The following is a 22,042-nucleotide window of genomic DNA, read 5'->3' on the forward strand; positions in this document are numbered from 1 at the left end:
AATCGAAGCTTGTTATGAGATTTCCATATAGCCATAAGAGCTAAGAGAGCACTGGCAAACCATAGATTTTTAAGCTGAGGAGAAATGGTTTTACCTGTAAAAGAACTTCAGAGATCATTAAGGGATCCATGTGATGGCAAAGAAGTACCAAAATAGCAAGCAAGTCATTGCCACACATGCTGTGCAAAAGAGAAATCAATAAATAAGTGTGGCAAATCCTCCATATGACCAGTAAAGCAAAGCTCGCAAGCTGAGACCATTGGAATACCATGGCGTTGAAGTTGATCATCTGTTGGAAGCTTGAGATGAAAAAGCCGCCAAGCTATAATGGAGTAGCGTGGAGGATTAAAACCACGCCAAACACTAGAAGCCCAATCTGGCATACCAAAATGGGGGCGAACTAAATCATAACCATCTATAAAAGAAAATAAATCGGAGGAAGAGTTTTCCCGGATAAGGAGGTCACACTCTGGTGCAGTTGGCAAGGGGATCTTAAGTATTTGTCTAGCACAATCCAGAAATAAATTAAAGAATCGAGAAGACAAAGCCCATTGATGGTTCACAATAAAGTTAGCAACAAGAGTTTTTAACAGATAGGAGATTGAAACCGCACTTAGCTGATGAACAAGAGAGGAGTTCAACCATCTGTCTAACCAAAACAGAACAGATTTTCCATCTCCAATAAGCCATCTAGCACAAGCTGATATGTGGTTCAACATTTAAGAATGCCATAAATAAATGGAAAAACCATGGAGGATCCTGCTCTAAAAAACATCATTAACCAACAGAACCCGACCAGCCATAGATAAAAGCTTTCCTTTCCACCCATTTAATCGAGCTTTAGCCTTATAAGCAAGAGCCTAAAGATGCCTACGTCGCGGTTTTCCTTTAAAAATAGGAACACTAAGATAATTAAAAGGAGCAGTACCTAGTTTAAATCCCCAAATCTTCTTTACTTGATGTCGATGATGAAAATGCGAGGCCCCCAAATAAACGATACTTTAGTCCTTATTAACAATCTGGCCGGAGGCAGCCCTATAGCGTTTCAAGAAAGATTGCAAATGTCGAAAAGAATAAGCATCTCCTCTTCAAAAGATAAAAAGAACATCAACATAGAGAACATGAGAAAGCAAGCAATCCCGAGGCCGTGAAATGGACTTGACTTTCTTTGCAGAGAAGAGAGTAGAGAGACCCCAACTTAAGGCTTCCACAACAATGCAAAATAAAATAGGTGAAAGAGGATCCCCTTGTCGCACACCTCTTTTGCAAGAAATGAACCCATGTGGTGAACCATTAACTAAAATGGATAATCGAGTTGAATTTAGCAAAGTGAGAACCAAGTCCCTAAATCGTGAACAAAAACCATAAACCATCAAGAACATGTAGAAGAAATTGCCAATTTAAAGTGTCAAATGCCTTAGCAATTCAATCCTTTTTTTTTTGAAAAGGGAACGTCAATCATTATATTAATCAAATGTAGGAATACAACATGAACACGATTCGTCCTCATGGACTACGTAAAAAGTGATCCATGTGAAATTTCCTAAGCAGCCTTAAGTAATCTCTATGCCGCAACCATTCCTTGAATTGAAGCTTAAAAGAAGTGACCTAGTAACTAGCACCCTAGACTACCCTGTACCGAAGGAAACATCTAGGAGCACTTATTAAAACACCAAGGACCACCCTATGCATAAAGAGTTTCCCCAGGTTCAAATACAAAATTAAATAAACTGAAATGGTTCAAGGGCCAGGCTATGAGCCCAACAATAAGGCCCAAGACCCAAACCCGGCCCTAATCCTAAACTGAAACAACGATGACGTTGGCTCAAGATCTAGCAGTCGTACATCACCGTCAAGAAACCCCGCAGTGCCATCAAGCAACCCCCAGCGCAGTCAAGCATCCTTGCAGCGCCGCCATGCATCCCCGCAGCATCGTCGTCCTCAATCTTCATCATTGGCTTGTCTAGTCACCATGTCGCCTCAATCCTGACACAACCACTGTTACGCCATCCTAACTCAAAGGTACAGATGCTCACCAGACTACAAACCACTTCCGCAAAGGCACTAGATAGGAACGGATCCGCCTCCGCATCCCAAAATAGCAACGTCCCTCCGGTAACCATCGAACTAGAAACCTCTCTTTCATACACAACACCAGATGTGTTGCCGCACATCACAGAGGCAGAGAAACCACCTATCCCAACAAGACCGAGAAGGAACAGAAGAAAACAATCAGACTAAGATCTGATTGGTGCATGAAGAGGCCAACGGAGGAAAACCCCACCACCTCCATCATCAAGATCACCTGAGAGAGAGGAAGACCCTCTAATTCTAGCAACAAATTTAGAGCCATCACTGCCGTCGTTGGGGAACCCTAGCAAAGAGACTCGTCATTTAGCAATTCAATCTTGATGCCAATATTACCACTAGCAATTTTCCAATTTAACAAGTTGAAGCCTTCTGAAACCAAGCCAATACGACAACCCTTTTTTTTTTATGGAAAATACATAAAATTAAATATGGGAGCCTCTAGGGCGTCCCGAATTTACAATGTCAAATACAAGGGCCTGAGAAGCCTCATTAGGAACCCTATTTATTACCCAAATATTACTATTAGGCAAAGAGTGACCTAAGTGTGCTAATGCATCAGCTACAAAATTCGCCTCCCTAAACACATGTCTAAAATAGATAAACGAAAAATGAGCCGTGAGCAATCTGATATCTTTAACCAATTTGATATATAAGTCTCTGAGGAGGATCAAAGACCCTGTTAAGAGCAACAATGACTAGTTTGGAGTCTCCTTCCACTTCTAACCTACTATATCCCTTGTCTTTGGCGTAGACAAGGCAGCTGTCACGAAGTGTCAGAGCTTCTGAAACTAGAACCGAGGACTTCCCTATCTTTCTTGAACTAGCTGCAATCGGGTTGTCAAGGGAATCACGGATTACAAATCCCCCCGTTGCTGAGTCACCAACCACATAACCATCAAAGTTAAATCTTGAAAGCATCATTTCCTAGGGCTTGCCACTTGGTCGATGTTGGGTGTGTTGTAGGGGCATTACTCATGTTGATTTGACCATAGGAGCAAAGATTATTGAGGATGTTGACAAAGGAGGCCACCACTGAAGAAGGACTGGTAGTGGTGTTCCTCAAGATCAAATTTTTCCTTGTCTTCCAAATTTGCTAGCAAGTAACAATCATTATAGCATAAAGTTCCTTTTGATATGGTTGCTTGAGGAACAGTTGTTGAAAGACATTAATATAACCATTTTCCCAATCAACAGAATGGTGAACACCTATTAGATTCCAAACTTCTTTTGTTAAGTCACAATAGCCAAAGACATGGTTAGCTATTTCATTGTCCCTGTTACAAAGAGGGCAAAAATTATCATTTACCATGCCAAACCTTGAAAGTCTATCTCTAGTTTTTAGTCTATTTCTGAGAAGTAATTAACCATCCAAAAAATTTAGTCTTAGGCTAGATATCTAATTTCCAAAGTTTGTTGATCAAGCTTATCTGGTCATATTTATTTACATCATCCAATTGTAACCAAGTTGCTGATTTAATGGTGTAGTTTCCTTTAGAGGAAGGCCCCCAGATTAATTGATCCTCCTATTCAGAAATTGGGATAGGGATCCCTAGAATTTGGTTGACAACATTTCTATCCAAGACAGATAGCAACTTGGATATATTCCAAGATTTGTTCATAATGTACTCATCAACTTTTTCATCAAGGTTTATAGACTACCTTTCATTTTCAATAATAGTTTCATAAAGAGGATAATCAAGCACCCAATTAAAAGACCATAAGCTAATAGACTTACCATTGCCAACAATCCATCGCATACATTTCATAATTAGAGGTCTGGCATCCAGAATGCCCTTCCAAGCATACGAACAATTCTGCTTCTTCTTTACTTGAAAAAAAAAGAAAAAAAGATGAGTTTCTTAGACATTTTTTCCTCACAATTTGTGCCCACCAGTTATATATCTTCATCATTGACCACTTTCCGTGCCAATTTAGCAATAGCAGCTTTGTTGAAAAAAGCTGCTGGTCTTATTCCCAAACCAGCTTAGTACTTTGGTTTGCACACTTGGTTCCATGCCACAGGAGGGCAATGGTTCTCAGAACCCCAGAAAAAATTTCTAGAGGATTTATCGATACTATTTGTCAATTTTTTTGGGCATTTGAAGCAAGACATTACATGATTGGGCATACATGAGATGTTAGCTTTGATCAAAGTATTCTACTAGGGTACCTTTTTTTCCAATCGTTAAGTTTGTTGGAAATTTTCATAAGCAACTCCTTAGCATTAATAGTTTAGAGTAATACGACAATGTTTGCCTCAAAAATCGCCTCGGCCGAAAAGAGAGGCCGAGGGACTCGAAGGTACAATTATCCTTCTTGATTGCGCGGGCGTGCCAACTCGCGGCCTGTTGGCCAAGAGAGGTTTTGATTAATTTTGCGCCTGATCTGACTTCTTCCAAGCGATTGTAGGCCGAGGAAGGAATCGTCTCGGCCTTTGGGTTCTCTTGCCTTTGTTGAAAAAACTTTCGGCGTTTTCACCGATGTTGCTCCTCCTTTTTTTTGTGATTTTTGTATAGGTTTGCGAGAATTAAAGTGCGAAAAGTAAAAGAACAAGAATCTAAAGGCGAAAATTTAAATTGCATGAAACGTAAATTGCATAAAATAATTGCAAGAAATTAAAGTGCATGAATTTAAAGATGCGGAAGAGAAATTGCATGAAAGTAAAGTGCGGAATGTAAAAAAAGCAAATAAAAAGAAGAAGAGAACTATGCTAGAACATGAATAAAAAGATTGATATTGTAGAGAATTTGGTGTTTGTATGAATTTATATAGAGTTCAGTTGTGTTGGTTGGGGACCTTTTACAATGAGGTTAGGGGTCGAATATATACTAGTACGAACACCCAATTAAGGAAATATAATACAATCAAATATTTTTGAATTTCGGTCTTAATAACCGGAATAAAGATGTGCTCCACTCATTTCCTTAATTTTACTTTCTTTTTTGAGGCACCGTTAGAATCAATTTGCTCTCAACTGTGAAATATCATCTTTAATGCCTTCAAATTTATTTAAATCTCGGCAATAATTATCCCCGTTATTTCTTTCCTCTTGCGGCTTCGTTGGAATTGCACTAATTATCTTAAAATATAGTTCTTCAATGCTTCCAATTAGCCGTAAATGTTATTTTTTGTTGCCATATATCGCCGTTGCTTCAATATTTGGTATGTATTTATGTTAATACTAAATAATGAATCTCGGCAAATCTCATTAATGTTGATAATAATTATCCGAAATAATCGTGATAATTATCATTAAATGTTGTAGGCTTCTTCGCAACCAATGACTTCGGCTTAGTAGGCCGACGTGTAAAAAAATAGGTACAAACAAACAACCCTTGAGAAAAGCAGTTTGCTGCTGAGAAGAAATAATCCGAGAAGCAATAGGTTCCAATCTGTTCGCCAAAATTCTTGAAATAATCTTAGACAAGAAATTAGCCAAAGCAATAGGTCGGAACTGAGAAACCTGATATGCACCTTCAACCTTAGGAATGAGAACAAGGAAATTTGAATTGACATTTGGTTAGTTGTTCTGAAATTTGAATCTTATTTACAAACTTATATATGCATGCGTCTCGTAATTTTTCTAGACGGGCTTTGCTTTCTCGTCAAGAAACCCCATTGTGATTCGAGTGTGAAATGACATGAGCCGGGGGTTGAATACCATTCACTATTGTTTTCAACAGATAGACCATCTTTTTCAATGGACCAAACTCGAAGCAAAAGAAATTGATCAATCTGTGCCTTATTGTATTTTCTTTGCTGCTGTACTCGCCATAGGTAGTTTAGTTAATTATCTATGTTGCACAACATCGTAGTATAAATACTTCTTTAACTCTACGGAATATTTACACCTCTAGAAAACCATCAGACAATATATACAACTTCTATTTGAATCAGACTCAACACTCCAAACAAAGAAAACTAACTATTCATTCCAAAACTCACACTCTAACTAACTGTGGGTAATACAATTTCTTTACCCCAAAATCAAACAAAAGCGCCTAAAGGTCCATTTTTCGATCATGTGCATCATTTTCAAGCTACACATGGCCTTTGAGGCCCAATAGAATTTCTTGTATCTCCATGTCCGTACTATTCCATTGTGTACCTTATAGCCTTTATACGAAGGCTCCTCCCAGGACCACCACCACCACTTAACTCTTCATCGGTCGGTGCCCTGCAGCTTCGTCTGAAGCTTTTTGGCTCGTTATTGAAGGGACCACCGTCCACCGGAAAGACAGACAGACATCGTCTTCTGCGACAGCGCGTGTTCTCCACGCCCCATCAGAGATTATCATCTATCATGGATCTTCTATGTACGTTGTACGTACTTCCCGACCTCCCTTCCCGCCTTTCAGTACGTAGTGCTAGATAAATAATAGTTACTCAGGTCCGGCCTAGAAGAATCATCCTTCTCCGACAACAACAGCTGCCTCAAGTCCGGTGCTTGCTCCGAAACCCGCCACACCTTCACCGACCTATCCAAGCTCCCACTGTACACGATCCATTTCTGGTCGGTTTTGTCCTCGGAGCTGCAGTGGTCTTCCTCCACGGTCAGGCACTTCACCGGCCCTAAGTGGCCGGTCAGGACCGAAAGGCACGTATGCGCTCCTCCCTGGCCAATTTCCCTCCTCCACACGCAAATGTTCTTGTCGGCCGAGCCGCTGAAGACCAAGTTCCCGGCCGTGGCGAGGCAGAGCACGGCGAGCCTGTGGCCGCGGAGGACCCCACCGTGCGTAAGATGCTTCTTGCGTTCCCAGTAGTTGACGTTCCCATCCGACGACCCGCAGTATACGATCGCTGACGATTGGTTCACCGCCAATGCCGTAACCGCGTTCTCTTGCTTCAACAATGTCTGCACCAAGAAATGCGTCGACCCTTTGCCTTGTAACTCTCTCCTCCACACTTTTACAGTCCCGTCCGCCGAGCCGGTGAACACTAACGAATCAAAACCGACGACCACCGAGTTCACGGCGTCATCATGAGCCGATATGGACTCCAAACACTTGGAATCGGCAATTCTCCAAACCTTTACTGTCTTGTCCCATGAACCAGAGTATAAGAGGCCTAATTCTTCGTTCAAGCTCATACACGAGACGGCGTCAAAGTGTCTGATCCTCACCACGTTGCGGTGGCGTCTGACCTCTACGTAATTCTTCGGGTTCATGGATTTCCGGAGAAAGTCTTTCAACGTCGGCAATGACCCGACCCGTTTATGAAGGCTCGCCTTTTTCTGCGAAACTTTCCAAACCCGGATTTTTCCATCTTGGTGGCCCGTGAATATCCTCTCTCCACAAATCACAATGGTCTTCACCAACCCGCTGTTGGATTTGAACCCGGTGAACTCCTTCAAGTTCCTCCAGACCCGGATGTTCTTACTATCCGAACCGGTATACAACAAGTCCCCGCACACCGCTAGCGAATATATATGCCCTTCTTCTCGTACCAACGAACCAACAAGTCCGCTCTCAGGCAAGTTCCTCTCGTCCAACAATGGATTTAACGGCGACGGCGTTATCCACGGAGACTTGGTGTAGGGCGACGCTTGCGTCCACGGCGACATGGCGTATGGAGTTGAATTGCCACTGCTGCCCCTCACGTTGTTGTTGTTGTTGTTGTCGTAGAAACTGGCGGGGCTGGCGGACATGGCACGTGCGTAGGCGGGACTGGCAGCGGAGCTGAAGGGGTTGTTGTCGTAACAACCGGGGCTCGTGGCTGAGCTGCACACGTTGTTGTTGCTGCTGTTGTCGTAGTAACCAGGGCTCGTGGTTGAGCTACGTACGCTGTTGTTGTTGTTGTCGTTCATATTTGGGGTAGGTATGTTCGGGTCGGATTGCAATAGGGCTCCGAATTTTGGTCTGTGGAATGAGGTACGTTCCACCACCATGGTTCCTCCGCTATCGTTTCTCATTAACGACGTCGTTGAATCAGAAAAATGGAACCAGAGAAATGCAAAATGAAGCAGAGAAGAATACGAAAATGGAGTTTCGAGGGTGGTTTTGCAGAAAAATTAAAAATTTTGGTGATGGATGATTTTGGAAAATTGGGAGAGGGTGATGGAGTATATATAAACAGGAGACAGATGAATAGGGGTGGGTGTGGGTTGTTGCCACGTGGAGTGATGAAGCGTGAGCGTTACGAACCGGGAAAGCCGGTTAGCCGGTAAAGTGTAGCAAAAGCTGATTTATGGCTGGAACTGTTTTTGGAATTTTGTTTGCGACTATTGGTCTCCACACGTATTAATGTTGGAAGTTCAATGATGAGAATTTTAGGATTAATTGGGTAAGACGAAGAGGGTTTTGGTTTACGTGGATTGTATTCATACTTGGTGGTTTGACCTTTGGAATTTAGGGTTCTTGACGTGTGACCATTGACCTATGAGATGGTCAAAGTATTTTACGTTTCTAAGAGTTGCACGACGCTGTTTTCGTTACGTTTTATAGAGAAACTATGTCTGCATATATACACATGCAGAATGGTTTTCATGTGTCGATTGAGCTTGCCTAACTGCAATGGCTGTTGGAAGAGTAAGCAGTAGTACGTACTAATATTACTGCCGGTTGGAATTGCAATTGTGGAAATGCGTTGTATTTCTCAGTTTAGAAGATGTGTAATTTTAGAAAAGTCACGTACGTAGGACTTTTACAGGTACGTACGTGGAGGATTACTCGAACATTGATCAAATCAATAGTTAAAAGATGTTATATATGGGTATCATTGGCTCATTGCACAATTATCATTTTCCGGTGGACGGATTACGGAGGGGGGGTTGATTTTGCTTGAGTTGGTTCAGTCCTGTATATATATTCTAGAATGAACTTTTGCCTTCTTCTATATATTGATGAACAAAGAAGATGAACTAAAATAATGATCGATGTCATCTTTGAATATAAAAACTACTAGACTAATTAATCTAGATATGTTTCTGCTTAACAATATGTTACTCGTTCGTTTTGTGCACTTTTGTGATTATAATAAGCTCATAACTAACTGTTATATATTAGCATAAACTTGAGGTTAAATGAATAGTACGTCATGCATATTTGTTCTTGTACGATTACTATTCAGAAATTTGGCTTGACCTGGTTCAATCATGAGCCATCGTTTATTATGTGCTTCAATTCGATCAATTACCCTCAAGATCGATAATGCAAAATTCCTATTTATCACATGACGAATAGTTGGCGATAGATCCAAATAATTTGCTTCCCAAAGTCATACAGGTTGGTGAACCATATATCCACGCCTAGCTTAAAGTTAAATGTGCTTCTTTGGTTCCAAGCTACAGAAGAATATCGTTTAGGTTTTGGCCTCGTCCTAAACTAGTGTAGCTAGCTAGTAGCTAGCTAGGGCAAAACCGTTCCTGGTAATTAACCTTTTGATCATTGCATGCCCTTAAGGTCAAAGACTCCATCATGAATAGCCGCCACCTGTGGCCGAACTGTTGGTCGATGTGATAGAGACTGGACCCGACAAATCTCTAACCGCCACGTAACAGTTAGTAGCATACCCAAAACCCTAAAACTAATCCAGAACCCTTTTGTGTCTGTTTGTACACCACGTCATCGGATACGAGTTAGGTCTGCCAGTTGGCGGCGTTTTTGGGCCGCCACGAGTCCTTGTTAATAGGTCGTCATGGGGCATAAGCATGACGGATTAAGCAAAACGTCGGCTGGGGCTTAAGATTTGAAAGTTGGTTCTATCAGTGGTCAGTTTGATCCAAGTTCTATGATTGGATTAGTCAGGACTGTAGGAATTTCATTGTCATTTTCGTCCTGTATCGATCTCTATCTAATATTGTATTTTTTTCTTTATGTTAAAAAACTAGAATTACAAAGAAAAATTCCTAAAACAGCATGCTCCAAAGAGATTGTAGCTCAAAAGTTGTCTAACTACAACAGGAAAAATATCCCTACACCACATATCGGAGTGGCCCTAAATTGACAAAAACATCGGCAGTAAAATTAACTTTACGAAAAACATGATGAAAAAAACTTGCTCAAAGTAGACGGCAATACTTTTGATATCCCTCATGATGTTGATCTAAATGAGCTTCCAAAGGCATTTAAACTTTGAGTTCACACAATTGATAACGAGGAAGGAATCTCCCTCTACTATCACCTTCTTGAACTCCTTCTATTTGGCTTTAAGCAGGCTATCCCTAAGAGCTATTGTTTATGCGACTAGGACAGTTGTTTTCCTAATGAAACGCACAACAACAATGATGGAACAACCAACATCATCTCTCAACAAAAAACCCACAGCAACATCAGAACTCGGCTGAAGAACGAAACCATCAAAATTGATCTAGGAGAAGGAGGAGTCCACTTGATTGAGGAGTCGCATCTGGGAGGCATTCTAGTGTTACTAAAGGCACGGGAGTTGGGTTGAAAATAAGAGGCCGCACAAGCCACTATTGAATGAGCTGAAAAATGTTTGTTCGTGAAAACACAATCATTACGTTCTGTCAAATTTGTCAACATAAAGTGAGGATCTTCTTGAACTTTTGTTCATAACGCAACAATGTTTTTTTTGTAATGTTTTTTTATGTCGTTTTTCTTCATAATGTTGACAGAAGAATTAATATGAATAAACACAACAGAGAAATTGTAAACTGTGAGTGAGTATATTTTGGTCATGTTTCAATTATCGACAATGGTCTTTCCAATTTACCACTTGATTGAGCTAGCCAAGTTTATTGGTTTCAATCGGACATATATAAAAAAATTTCAGTTTACCCCCCTAATCTTTGGTGGCAAAATCAGTTCAGTCCTATAACTTTTTTTTAAATTAGTTCGCCCCTTCAACTTTCGTAAACACATCAGTTTTGTCCAATTTTTGAATTCCTCTTAAAATATGACGTCACTAAACTGACAAGGGGACCAATTTTTAACAAAATGTTTAAAATGCCCTCATTTTTTTGCCAAATAAATGTTTTTTTATTTTATTTTCTTTAATAATATCTTCTCAAATTGACTATTTTACCCTTCAGTTTGGTGAAAATGAGTCCCCCTGTCAGTTTGGTGACATCATATTTTGAGAGGAATTCAAAAATTGGACAAAACTGATGTGTTTACGAAAGTTGAAGGGGCGAACTGATTCTAAAAAAAGTTGCAGGACTGAACTGATTTTGACACCAAAGATTAGAGGGGTAAAGTGAATTTAATTCTATATATATATATTAATCACCTTCTTGTATATTTTTTAATTTGCAATTGGAATGTGCTATATTTTGATTCATTTCAAGATTAAACACTTATATGCTGTATATGTGTCGCTTAAATTTGAAAGTATAGATACTTAACAAAATATTTATCAAGAACAAAGAGCTGTTTGAGGTTTCAAATCAATATATCTGACATATATCAAATATATGTAGTCCCAACATTCAGTACAATCATATAGCGCACTTCTCATTTAATCATATACCATGGAACTACTGAGAAGTGTCGAAGATGAGGTGTATCCGTGTATGAGATCTTTCAAGCTAAATATTTATAATTAGGACTAATTTCAGTTTACCTCCATCAACTTTAGGTCGGTTATCATGTTAGTCATTCTTCTTTCAATTTCATCAAAAACACCCCTCAACTCCCAATTTTCATCAGCTGCGCAAGTCCAAACCTCCAATCTCTATCCAATTCTTCTGTCAAGTGATGACTTGATATCAAGAAGAAAGTCAAATTCTAAAAGTTACCTTTCGGACCATTTTTCCCCCATATTGATACACATCTTCGTTCTTTCACAAACCCCTAACCTTAGTGATTTTGGTGGGATTGAATGCAATTTGTCTATTTTTCTTTTTTTCTTTCTTCTTGATATCAAGTCATTACTTGACAGAGGAATTAGATGGAGATTGGAGGTTTGGACATGCGTGGTTGATGAAAATTAAGAGTTGAGGGGTGTTTTTGATAAAATTAAAAGAATAAGGACTAACATGATGATCAACCTAAAGTTAATGGGTAAACTGAAATTAATCCTTATAATTACTTGCTTCAACTAGAGCAACAGAATAGTTCTACTCTACACAGAAATATCGCCATGATGAAATTGGTTGGGAAGAAAAATATCTTGTTAATAATCAAGATTATCCTACTCCAATGTTTTGCTCCACTCGTCACCAAAATCTAAAATGTGTGATTTTATCATAAACAAAAACCACTACAGTTGGGTGGGAAAAGAACCGATTTATACTGATTTTCTTATGTTCATGTATGTATATTTATTCAATGTATTTTCAAAGGTATAGCAGCTGGTAGGTAAGAATATACAGAGTTGTTTATAGCTGCTTTTTCTGAATAATTGAACAATAATTTTCCAACATATATATCCGACTGACTGACTTTTGAGAGCAATCACCCACAACTCCCATAAATTTAAGATCATCTTCACGTACGTAAACACTTGATATAACAGTATGCAATTTTAGATCAAATTCAATCAAGAAATCGGTTTCTATTACTTTAGTTTGTCATTCTTTAACTTGGTGAAGTTGAATCAAGTCGTTTTCTGTCATTATTTTGGGTGGAAATGCTTCTTTCCGTTTGCCTAATCTTGTCTCCCCCCCCCTCTGTACGTGAGTGACGGCTTCCACATTAAACTCATATAAATCGAGATTTCCTATAATAATTCTATAAAAGTTAATCATTTTCCAATCACATATATGAGAAATCCAGCACGTCAAAGATTTCTAATCCGGTCTCTTTATCGCAAAGATTTCTGATCCGGTCTCTTTATCGCAACTCGCAAGTGCTCATCAACGTACTGACGAGATTTTTGATTTATTTTTTTGACTGAATATTTTAGTAGATATTTACAAGTAATTAAAACTGATGGGAAAATACTTACGTCTAGACTAGTATGTACGTGTGTGTCCGGACTCTTTCTTATTTATATATTTTTGCCAATGTAAATCATATTCTTAATCGTTCAAAAGTTGAATTAACCAATGAAGATCATCTTTGCAAAAAATCAATGTAAAAAAACTTCGTTTGCTCAATCGATTGCATTAAATATATTGATAGTTATGGTGAAAGTTAGTAATCTCATAATCAGCCGTCCATTTGTTTGATCTATTCGGCTATGCAAACGATTTGTGTTTACACTGATTTTTTACAGAGATAATTTTTATTGGTTAATTTAACTTTTAAACTGTTAAGATAATGATTTACATTGACAAAAATATGTAATAAGAGAGAATCTTAACGCACACATATATACTAGCTAGTCCGGACATAAATATTTTCTAACCGATGCAAAAAGGAATACAGAAAAATTACTGGTCAATAACCAAGTTTCTTCTATATCCTTCGATTCAAGAATTATTTTGGCTTGTACGTGGCCGACCGGCCAATACTTGGAACCCTGAAAAAAGAACGTACGTGTCAACTATGTATAAGGGTTCCGGCCGCAAACAACAACTTATTTTGGAAGAGTCATGGTAATCAAATCAAATCAAATCAAATCAAATCTTATTTGCTAATTTAATTGGGAGTAGATTATTTCTCACTGAGATAATCATGCATAATGATTGACACATGGCGCAAGTACGTGTGAAATCGGAGTTCCTAATTAACATCCTATCTAAGAGTTGTACTAAATCAACTGAGCTCTTCGATGAGTGTTACAGCAAACAATAAACCCCATATATCTTGTAAAGTGTTTTTTGTTTGATTCTACGTATTATGAAGGCTTTAGCCTTTAGGTAGAATGAGTGCATGACAACATATTCGTAAATTTGGAAATAAGCTATAAATTAAGAATGAAATATCAGTCTCCTAGACTTGGGCAGATAGCATAGATTAACACGTACGGTTGTCAATATGAAGGGTTGTCAAATAATATATAGGTCGTTTTAATTACACACACTACAATATGAAGTAAATATCACATATCTTATGTGGGTAATAGACGTATTGCATTTTTTTGTAAGTGTGACAAATGAAGGTATTAGTAAAGAACGAGAGAAAATTGCCACAAATATGAGATTTTATGGGATTGCAACACCCTTATTGCCCACATAAAATGTGTGACATTTGCTCCATTTTGTGGTAGTGATATATGCAGGACTAACTAAAAAGAGAAAGATCAATTTCCAAAGAGAGAAAGACCTAGTCTAATTGAGGTTAAAAGGGATCAGATTAGGAATAACATATATGTTTGTTTTATGAATTTGTAGAATGAGCCTGTCCCATGAGCACAGACACTAATTAAAAAGGAAAAATCTTATAAACAAAGAGATTCAATTAACTATGGGAGTCAAAAGTTTGCAGAATTCAGGCAGCTGCTACCTAGCTGATCATATCACAATCTGCAGAATCATTATATAAATTAGGAAAGCCGAAGTTGTTTACTAATCTAAACAGTACGTAATCAGCTAACTATTTCGGGGAAATGCCTCTAAATCATCAAGCACGTTTGCAAAACGATGATCGGAATCCTTCCCCTTTTTATTTTCTAGAGAGAGCACCAGAATAAAAAAATTTAAGGCACACAACCAGCTGGGCAAGAATTGACGATGACAGTTTCTCTATAGATAATTGGTCATCTTTCTTAATTTATAACTGAGACTCTATATTAGTATTTGTAATACTTAACACTAGATCTGATTCTGTTTGCTATTCATCGAACACGTTCCCAGATTGATCACCAAAGCTGCAGATATATTATTCTTGATTAGTAGACACATGACGCAGAAATGGGGAACTGCCGGGAGCAGGCTTGTAGTTCTAATTGAAGATTTGAATATTGCTGACAGAATATGGAGAGCAAGAGGTGGCGGCGACCGGCGGTGATATATCTTAATGAATACAAGATTAAGATATTTACATGTCCATATGCGTGGTTCCTATTCTTAGAACATATAAAGGTGCAAGTAAGGTAGCTGCGCTTGTCATTGATCATTTGATTACATGTAATCATATACCATTCATGCTGCTAACTAAAACATATATACTAGCAAGCTAAGCTTTCACAAATAAATATGGTTCAAATTAGTGCTGCAATTGGCATATGCAGGTCGATCAATCCTCAAAAGTTAGCGACCGATCAATTCAAAGCACGCAATTGAGGGGCTACCAAATGCATTTCAATTCTAATTAAACTCGTGTTAACTGGCTTCAGCTGGCCGGATCATATGCATGTGTCGGCCAAACATCAACATTTGATCAAATTTTGGTAACTGATCGATTCCTTAAACATCATCATCATCAATAAACTTAACGACACTTCTTTTCTTTGTGAGATATTTTTGTTGATCGGCTAAAATCTCGTCCTACATCATTCTTATTGATACACTTCATATCTAAATGTACTTTTTTCTAAAAGAAACAAGAGAAACGTGTTGCAAATTCAGTTTTGAGCCTTTGAGGTGCACATATAACAACTCCCCAAAACAAGCGTTTAGCAACCACCTTGACGAAAAGCCCTAATTTGGCAATGTCTATTATACCAAATGCGTATGATTTATACTTACCAATGATCTGGATTCTGGACATTATTATTGCACAACCTAATTCTTTCTAGGGAAAATGCCCAAATACCCAAAAACAAGGCTCGTAAAGCCCATTTGAATGAAAAACAATTTCATTATCCCATTCCAATGTTTCTTATGAAAAATACGTTTGTACCCCTACCCTAATTCTCTTTCTCTCGTCTCCCTCACCTCTCATTCCGATCTGCTATCCTCTCTTTTTCTTCTCTCTTCTCTCTTCTCTCTTCTTCTCTCTTCACCATCCTCTCTCTCTCTCTCTCTCTCTCTCTCTCTACTCTCTCTCTCTCTCTCTCTCTCTCTCTCTCTCTCTCTCACCATCATCGCCGCCCTCCTCTTTCTCTGGAGATCCGATCTCCTACGGCAATGGCTACCATCCTTGAATCCATCGTCGTTCCTCGCTCCTCCGCTCTGCCTTCAGCCACTCTCTCCCCGATCGCCGCCTCCTCCGTTTCTTCCCGCACCGGCCGCCTCGGATTGCCTCACTTCACTGGCCTGAAGGTTAGGTCCGCTCTTCAGACCTCTCGCTCTATTGGATCGCTGACTTACGGCCCCGCTCATCGCCGCCGGGGCTCTCCTTCTCTCTCTCACCGATGTTTCTCCCTCTGCCGTCATGCTTCATCTCATCTACGACCACTCCAGCTCTGACGTCATCCTCACCGTTTGCTGCAGCGGAAAGAGCCAGGTCACTCCTAGCCTCTAGAACCTTCTCGTTTGCCTTTTCGAATTTCTGTTGTTGTTGTTGTGGTGGTGGTTAGAGGCTTAGAACTAGGAGGTTTCCGACTGTTGATTCCGTTTGGTTGATGAGAAATCCATGTGAAATTGGACTTGAATTAGCATGGATTGAATTTCCTACGTAGTTTTCTGGATATATACACGTAGTACAGTTTCACGGTGACCAAATTAACGGCGTCAGAGATCTCCTCCGACCTCTCTCCTCCGATCTGGAAAACACACACTCTCTCTCTCTCTCTCTCTTTTGTCAATAACTCGATTATTAGAGGTCGGTAACTGATTATTGGAGGTCAGTAACTGATTATTGGGGGTCAGTAACCAAATTATTAGGGGTCAGTAACTAATTATTGGGGGTCAATAACCAAATTATTAGGGGTCAGTTACTAATTATTGGGGGTCAGTAACTGATTATTGGGGTCAGCAACCAAGTTATTGGGGGTCAGTAACTGAGTTACCGGTGACGGAAATCCGACGACCGGAGAAAATTTGATTTACTGGAGGTCAGTAACTGATTATTGAGGGTCAGTAACCAAGTTATTGGGGTCAGTACCCGATTATTGGGGGTCAGTAACTGATTATTAAGGGTCAGTAACTGATTATTGGGGGTCAGTAACCAAGTTATTGGGGTCAGTACTCGATTATTGGGGGTCAGTAACCAAGTTATTGGGGGTCAGTTATTGAGTTACTGGGGGTCAGTAACCGAGTTACCGGTGACCGGAATCCGGCGACCGGAATCCGACGACCGACGATTGGAATCTGACGGCCGTTGACCGGAATCCGGCGACCATTGACCGGAGTCAGGCGACCGGTGACCAGAGTCCGGCGGCCCGTGACTGGACTCCGGTGAGGTTCCGGCCAATTATTCTCTCTCTTCCACTTTCTCTCTCTATGCATGTTTAAGGGGTGAGGGTAAAATAGTCTTAAAATAATATGGTTTGTTAAGACTTTAGCAAAGATTTGTGTATTTGGGCATAAAAAAAGTTACCTTATATTGAAATGGGCTAATGCAAAAGATTATCATTGGAATGAGAAATAAGGGGTTTAAATTAGTACTAAATGGACATTTTCCCTTCTTTCTATGCCGATTAATCTTGTCTTTCTCCTTAATTAATTATGATTCCGATTCATCAGGAGATTGATTGTAGGTAATGCACGGCTTAAATTTGTGGGCACATTATTGTCAAACAGTACGTCCTAGTCCCAGTCCTTTTCTTCATCATCTGGATTAGCACTAGAAGCTTAATAAGGGATAACTTAGTGATGACTTTTGCAAGATGAGACATACGCAGGAGATATCATATTATAGTTAAGATACGTTGAAAACTTGCATTATTTGACATCAGACCTGAAGGGTTTTTAGAGGTTGAAATTCAAGTCATCTGGGATTAGGGGATCCCAAAGTAAACAGTGTAGGGCCTGCATGTTGTCTGTTGATACTTGATAATCAACATGAATGACGAACATATAGCTTTTATGACATTTTGTTCTTCAACGTCGCCAAGTCCTCTATCATGTTGTCAATGCCAGATACCGGCTTCTTGCATATATTGTCAATGTATACAATTATTTGAGAGATTGAATGATACATGATATATATACTTCGAAAGATTAGTCGCAGAAGACAAGAAAATAAAGATGAACCACAAGAAGCTAGATCTAATTGTGAATTGAAGCCATTCCAAGTTTCTTAAGGGTTAGGCGATATGTGTTCTCCACTTTTTTCATTATTTATCCCGGTTTTTGTCATTTTCGAAGATGAAAAATATATAACTTTAACAATGTGGATACATTTCTGATCCTCATAAATTTGTGGAAGCTGGCTGATTTAACTGTCATTCGACTTGTCATTTTACTTATCGACCAAATTCATTCTTTACATACCATGGGCGTGGATGCTCTAATAGATTGCCATAGCCTTCTTCTAAATTAATCTTCGTTAGTAAATTTATTCTTTTGTAAAAAAATAGAGAAATAAAAAACACTTATCTATGTTTTTAAATCGAAATTTTTGATCATTAATTATGATGCTATGAGTTTTATTTCCATTTTGTGGTGGTTAAGAGCATCTTGTATAAGTTTTTCTTAATTTTGGTAGGTGCACAAGACTCTTAAGTAGCTATTTATTTTAATTTTTAGCTATCTCGCTCACTTTATCAAATCTAATTAAAAGAGATAGAATCTTGACTAAAAGAATAAACATAAAGTTAACTGATACATACATATTTTTCAATGGGCGCGGATATGAGATTTTAGTTGTTTTAGCTAAACTTTGACTATAAAATAGCTAGCTAGCATCGCTAAAAATGTTCCGAGACCAGCCAATAATCGAAAAACCTAATAACATTGTGTACGATAGTACTTGAAAGGGTACGTTCCGGCCAAAAACAACAACTAGTAGAAAGGTTCATGCATGGTAATCAAACCAAACCTAATCCGGGAGTAGATTATCTCTCACTGTGATACGTCGTATTATAATATTGACATCAACAAATACGTACGTACGTGTGAAGTTGGAGTTTTTACGTCTAAGCATTGTAGTACGTAATTAATCTGACTAAATTATCGAGTTCTTGAATGCCTGTGAAATATGAACATCTGCTTACTCCAGTCAAATTAATGGTTAGATAACAAGCATGTATGTTCGTTCTGTCAACTTATAAAGTTATAAAAATCATCATTTCAAGTACTTTAGGCCTGTCTGAGACTCATAACACACTAATATAGAAGAAGAAAATCTTGTAACCTAAGTTTGATTTGCAGAGTTCAGGCAGCTGATCAAACTTTCCAATTTAGTAAAATTACAAATATTAAATTGCTTACGTAGTAATCTAAACCTTAACTAGTTTAGGCATTGCCTCCTATTCCTAAACACGTCCGCAAAACAATGAACAGAATCCCACCCCCTCGATTATTTTAGGTTATCAAACTTATACGCAGTATAAATTTATAATAGAAAACTCAAGGTGTAGAACCAGCTGGGCGAGGTTGATGATGACTGTTTCTATATTTAACACCGGAAAGGTCATAAACCGGTGATCATATCTTTTTTATATAACCGCAACTTACTTAATTGGCTAACCCAGATTTGATCTTGTGTGCTAACCATCAAACACGTTCCCCAGCTCACTCCACAAAACTCTTACGACAAATCCGATTTTTATAAACAAGAAGAATCAGAAAAGGGGAAGGTGCAGCCATTAGAAAATGCTAAAAGAAATGAGGGTGGTATTTCTTAATCCACTATCATAATCTCTTTCGCAGTTTCTTGCTACAGATGTCACTTGACCGCTTTATATGCCAAATTTCTATGTTCATGAACCTGGTCATTTGTTATTATAAGAATCCACACGAGAGGACAATGGATATTTAGCTGATAAATATCAATGCTGCAGGAAGAAGTAGCATCGTAGATCTTAATTAGCTGATAATTATAAAGATTCATCTTCTTTCAAGCTTATTGTTGCGGCTTGTTGGTTTTAAAAGCGCGGTTCATACAATCTGAGATTAATTATTCAGATGAGGCCTTACACAATCTATAAAGAAAACTTTGGCCCAACTCATTCATGGATATGGTGCTAACAATTTGACTTGGGATTGGGTTCTTTGTAACTAATTGAATTGTGGTTCTTATATTTCGGCCTGTATAGAATGATAAAAGTACTTTGCGCAGGTTTCTTGTTCTTCGATCATGCTGGGGAGATGATCGATGAGTGCATCCTAATTTCAGTGATTTTTGCTAGATATTGTTGTAGCTAGCTGTTATTGAAGAAGATCATGATGAAAATTGACGAGGTAAAAGACATCAAATTGATGCTAGGCATGGTGAGAATCCATGGTTTATACAAACACGTACAGGCAAGGTACGTATCTAGGTCGACATTGATTAACGATTCCCTTAAACAAAAATTGTGGAGATATATTCTTAAGGAGGCTGGCGTTAGCTGACACACTTCCACCACGTACTAGTACTAATGTTGTCCATTCTGTAATTCAGGCTTAGAGTCGAGGATGTGGACATGTGGTAACTGAACTAGCTAGTCAAGGTCTTACTTGTTCAAGTTACCAGCTGGTGTTCATCTGCTGGAGAAGTTAATGATGCTTTGCGTTGGGTTCTTTACTCCCACATCGTGGGGAAGAAGAAAATTAGTTCTCTAATCGTTATAAAATAGAGCCAAGAGAATGGCATGAAGAATCTTTGCGCTTGGGGCAATGACGCAGCTAATGAGGTTCTAACCGAGGCGCGTCTATTGCTGGTTGAAAACTACTTCCAAACCCCCTCTTGGGTCTGGGTTAAAGCTCAATGCCCTTGAGAATTTTTGGAAGGGTTCCCTTTGGGGTAAAACCCTACAAAATCTTAGTCAATTTTTTTTTTTCCAAGTATAAACACGAACTCCTCTAAACCCTAAACCTACAAAAAGTAGGAAGTCCGTGCAACTTTGATTAATGGATGAGTTTGCAAAACCGTAAAGGCCTAAAGTCCCTAAACTGTAACTCGATATTCTCTGATCTATTTTCTGTATATATATCGTGGATCTACTGAGTTATGAGATTCATCAAATTCTTATTGTCAAAACTCCACTGCACTTGCAAAACAGGACTGCGATGAGCTATCTAGGAATAAGCATGGGCGCCTACGTACTTTGACAACTCATTCATTCCTTCTCACACAGTCACACTTACCATTCCTATATCTCTGCTAATTAACACTACGTGCATGTGTAGCACACTGATATCATGAATCAGTTTGTCAGCTTCTTCATTATCATGCTTTCACATAGATGTGCCAAACCAGAGCTTCTTCATTAGAACGGTACGTACGTGTATGTTTCACATTTATCTCTTCGCTGGACCACCGGGAAATCTATGCGTTTTCCGACCAGATAAATATATCATTTGGGACGTGTGTGGTTCAATATTTCTGCTGCTCTGATCGATGAGATCGAGTTCAAGATTATTAGACATGGCAGATTGTCGATCATTTTGGCATATGTGATATGTACAAACAAATATCACCCAATTTTTGTCCGGGATCATATCGTTTTTCACGTGGAAGGGATAGACACTTCCCGGCTATAGCCTAATGTATGTTTCAGGCCATGCATTTCTTCTCGATCTCATGGAGAACTATTCTTCATCCAGTTAATTAATCACGGTTAATTAGATGAAAGAGGTGTGCAACTAATTATTAATCCACAAGTACGTCGACAGCATATACATGATACATGAGTTTAAATGATCTTACTGTGGTTATATATTATTATGTGTTCTCATTGGCACAAGTTTTTTTTTTCATTTTTAGAAATGTTATCTCAGGATTGAGGACCAAGGTAGTGAGGTACATCAAATTCGATTATTTTTAAATGATCATATGAACTTTGGACGTTTTGGACAATAAGAATGACACGTTTTATGCATTATGTGTTTGATTCCATTAGATTAATTAATTGCAGTAATGCATGATAGATTGTTCGTCTCAAATAATACAAAATCTTTGTAGACAAAAATGGTCTAATATCTCGTCTGTTTTTTTCCTCCACGTTATTTACATTTTCGATCGTCGAATCTTTTAGCTCCCTTTATTCCATGTGGTTAATTTTTTCTTCCCCAAACACATACAAATGACATGTCTATAAATGCACACTTGGGGTATCAACTACAGAACCCACCACCCAATCCAAAATTAATCTCCAGAGTCTAGAAGCATCACTACAGTTTTTTCAGGCAACA

The 22,042-nt window shown here is 38.8% G+C and overlaps 1 protein-coding gene across 1 annotated transcript; it reads right to left on the bottom strand.

The window, feature by feature from the left end:
• Positions 1-5,988: 5,988 nt before the first annotated feature.
• LOC101291793 (uncharacterized WD repeat-containing protein alr3466-like) lies at positions 5,989-7,978 on the bottom strand. Its single transcript, XM_004292418.1, has one exon. It carries the CDS (start codon positions 7,976-7,978, stop codon positions 6,446-6,448), a length of 1,533 nt encoding a protein of 510 aa, XP_004292466.1. The 3' UTR covers positions 5,989-6,445.
• Positions 7,979-22,042: the final 14,064 nt, after the last annotated feature.

This window comes from Fragaria vesca, linkage group LG2 (assembly GCF_000184155.1).
Source record: "Fragaria vesca subsp. vesca linkage group LG2, FraVesHawaii_1.0, whole genome shotgun sequence".
In the NCBI taxonomy this organism is placed as follows: Eukaryota; Viridiplantae; Streptophyta; class Magnoliopsida; order Rosales; family Rosaceae; genus Fragaria; species Fragaria vesca.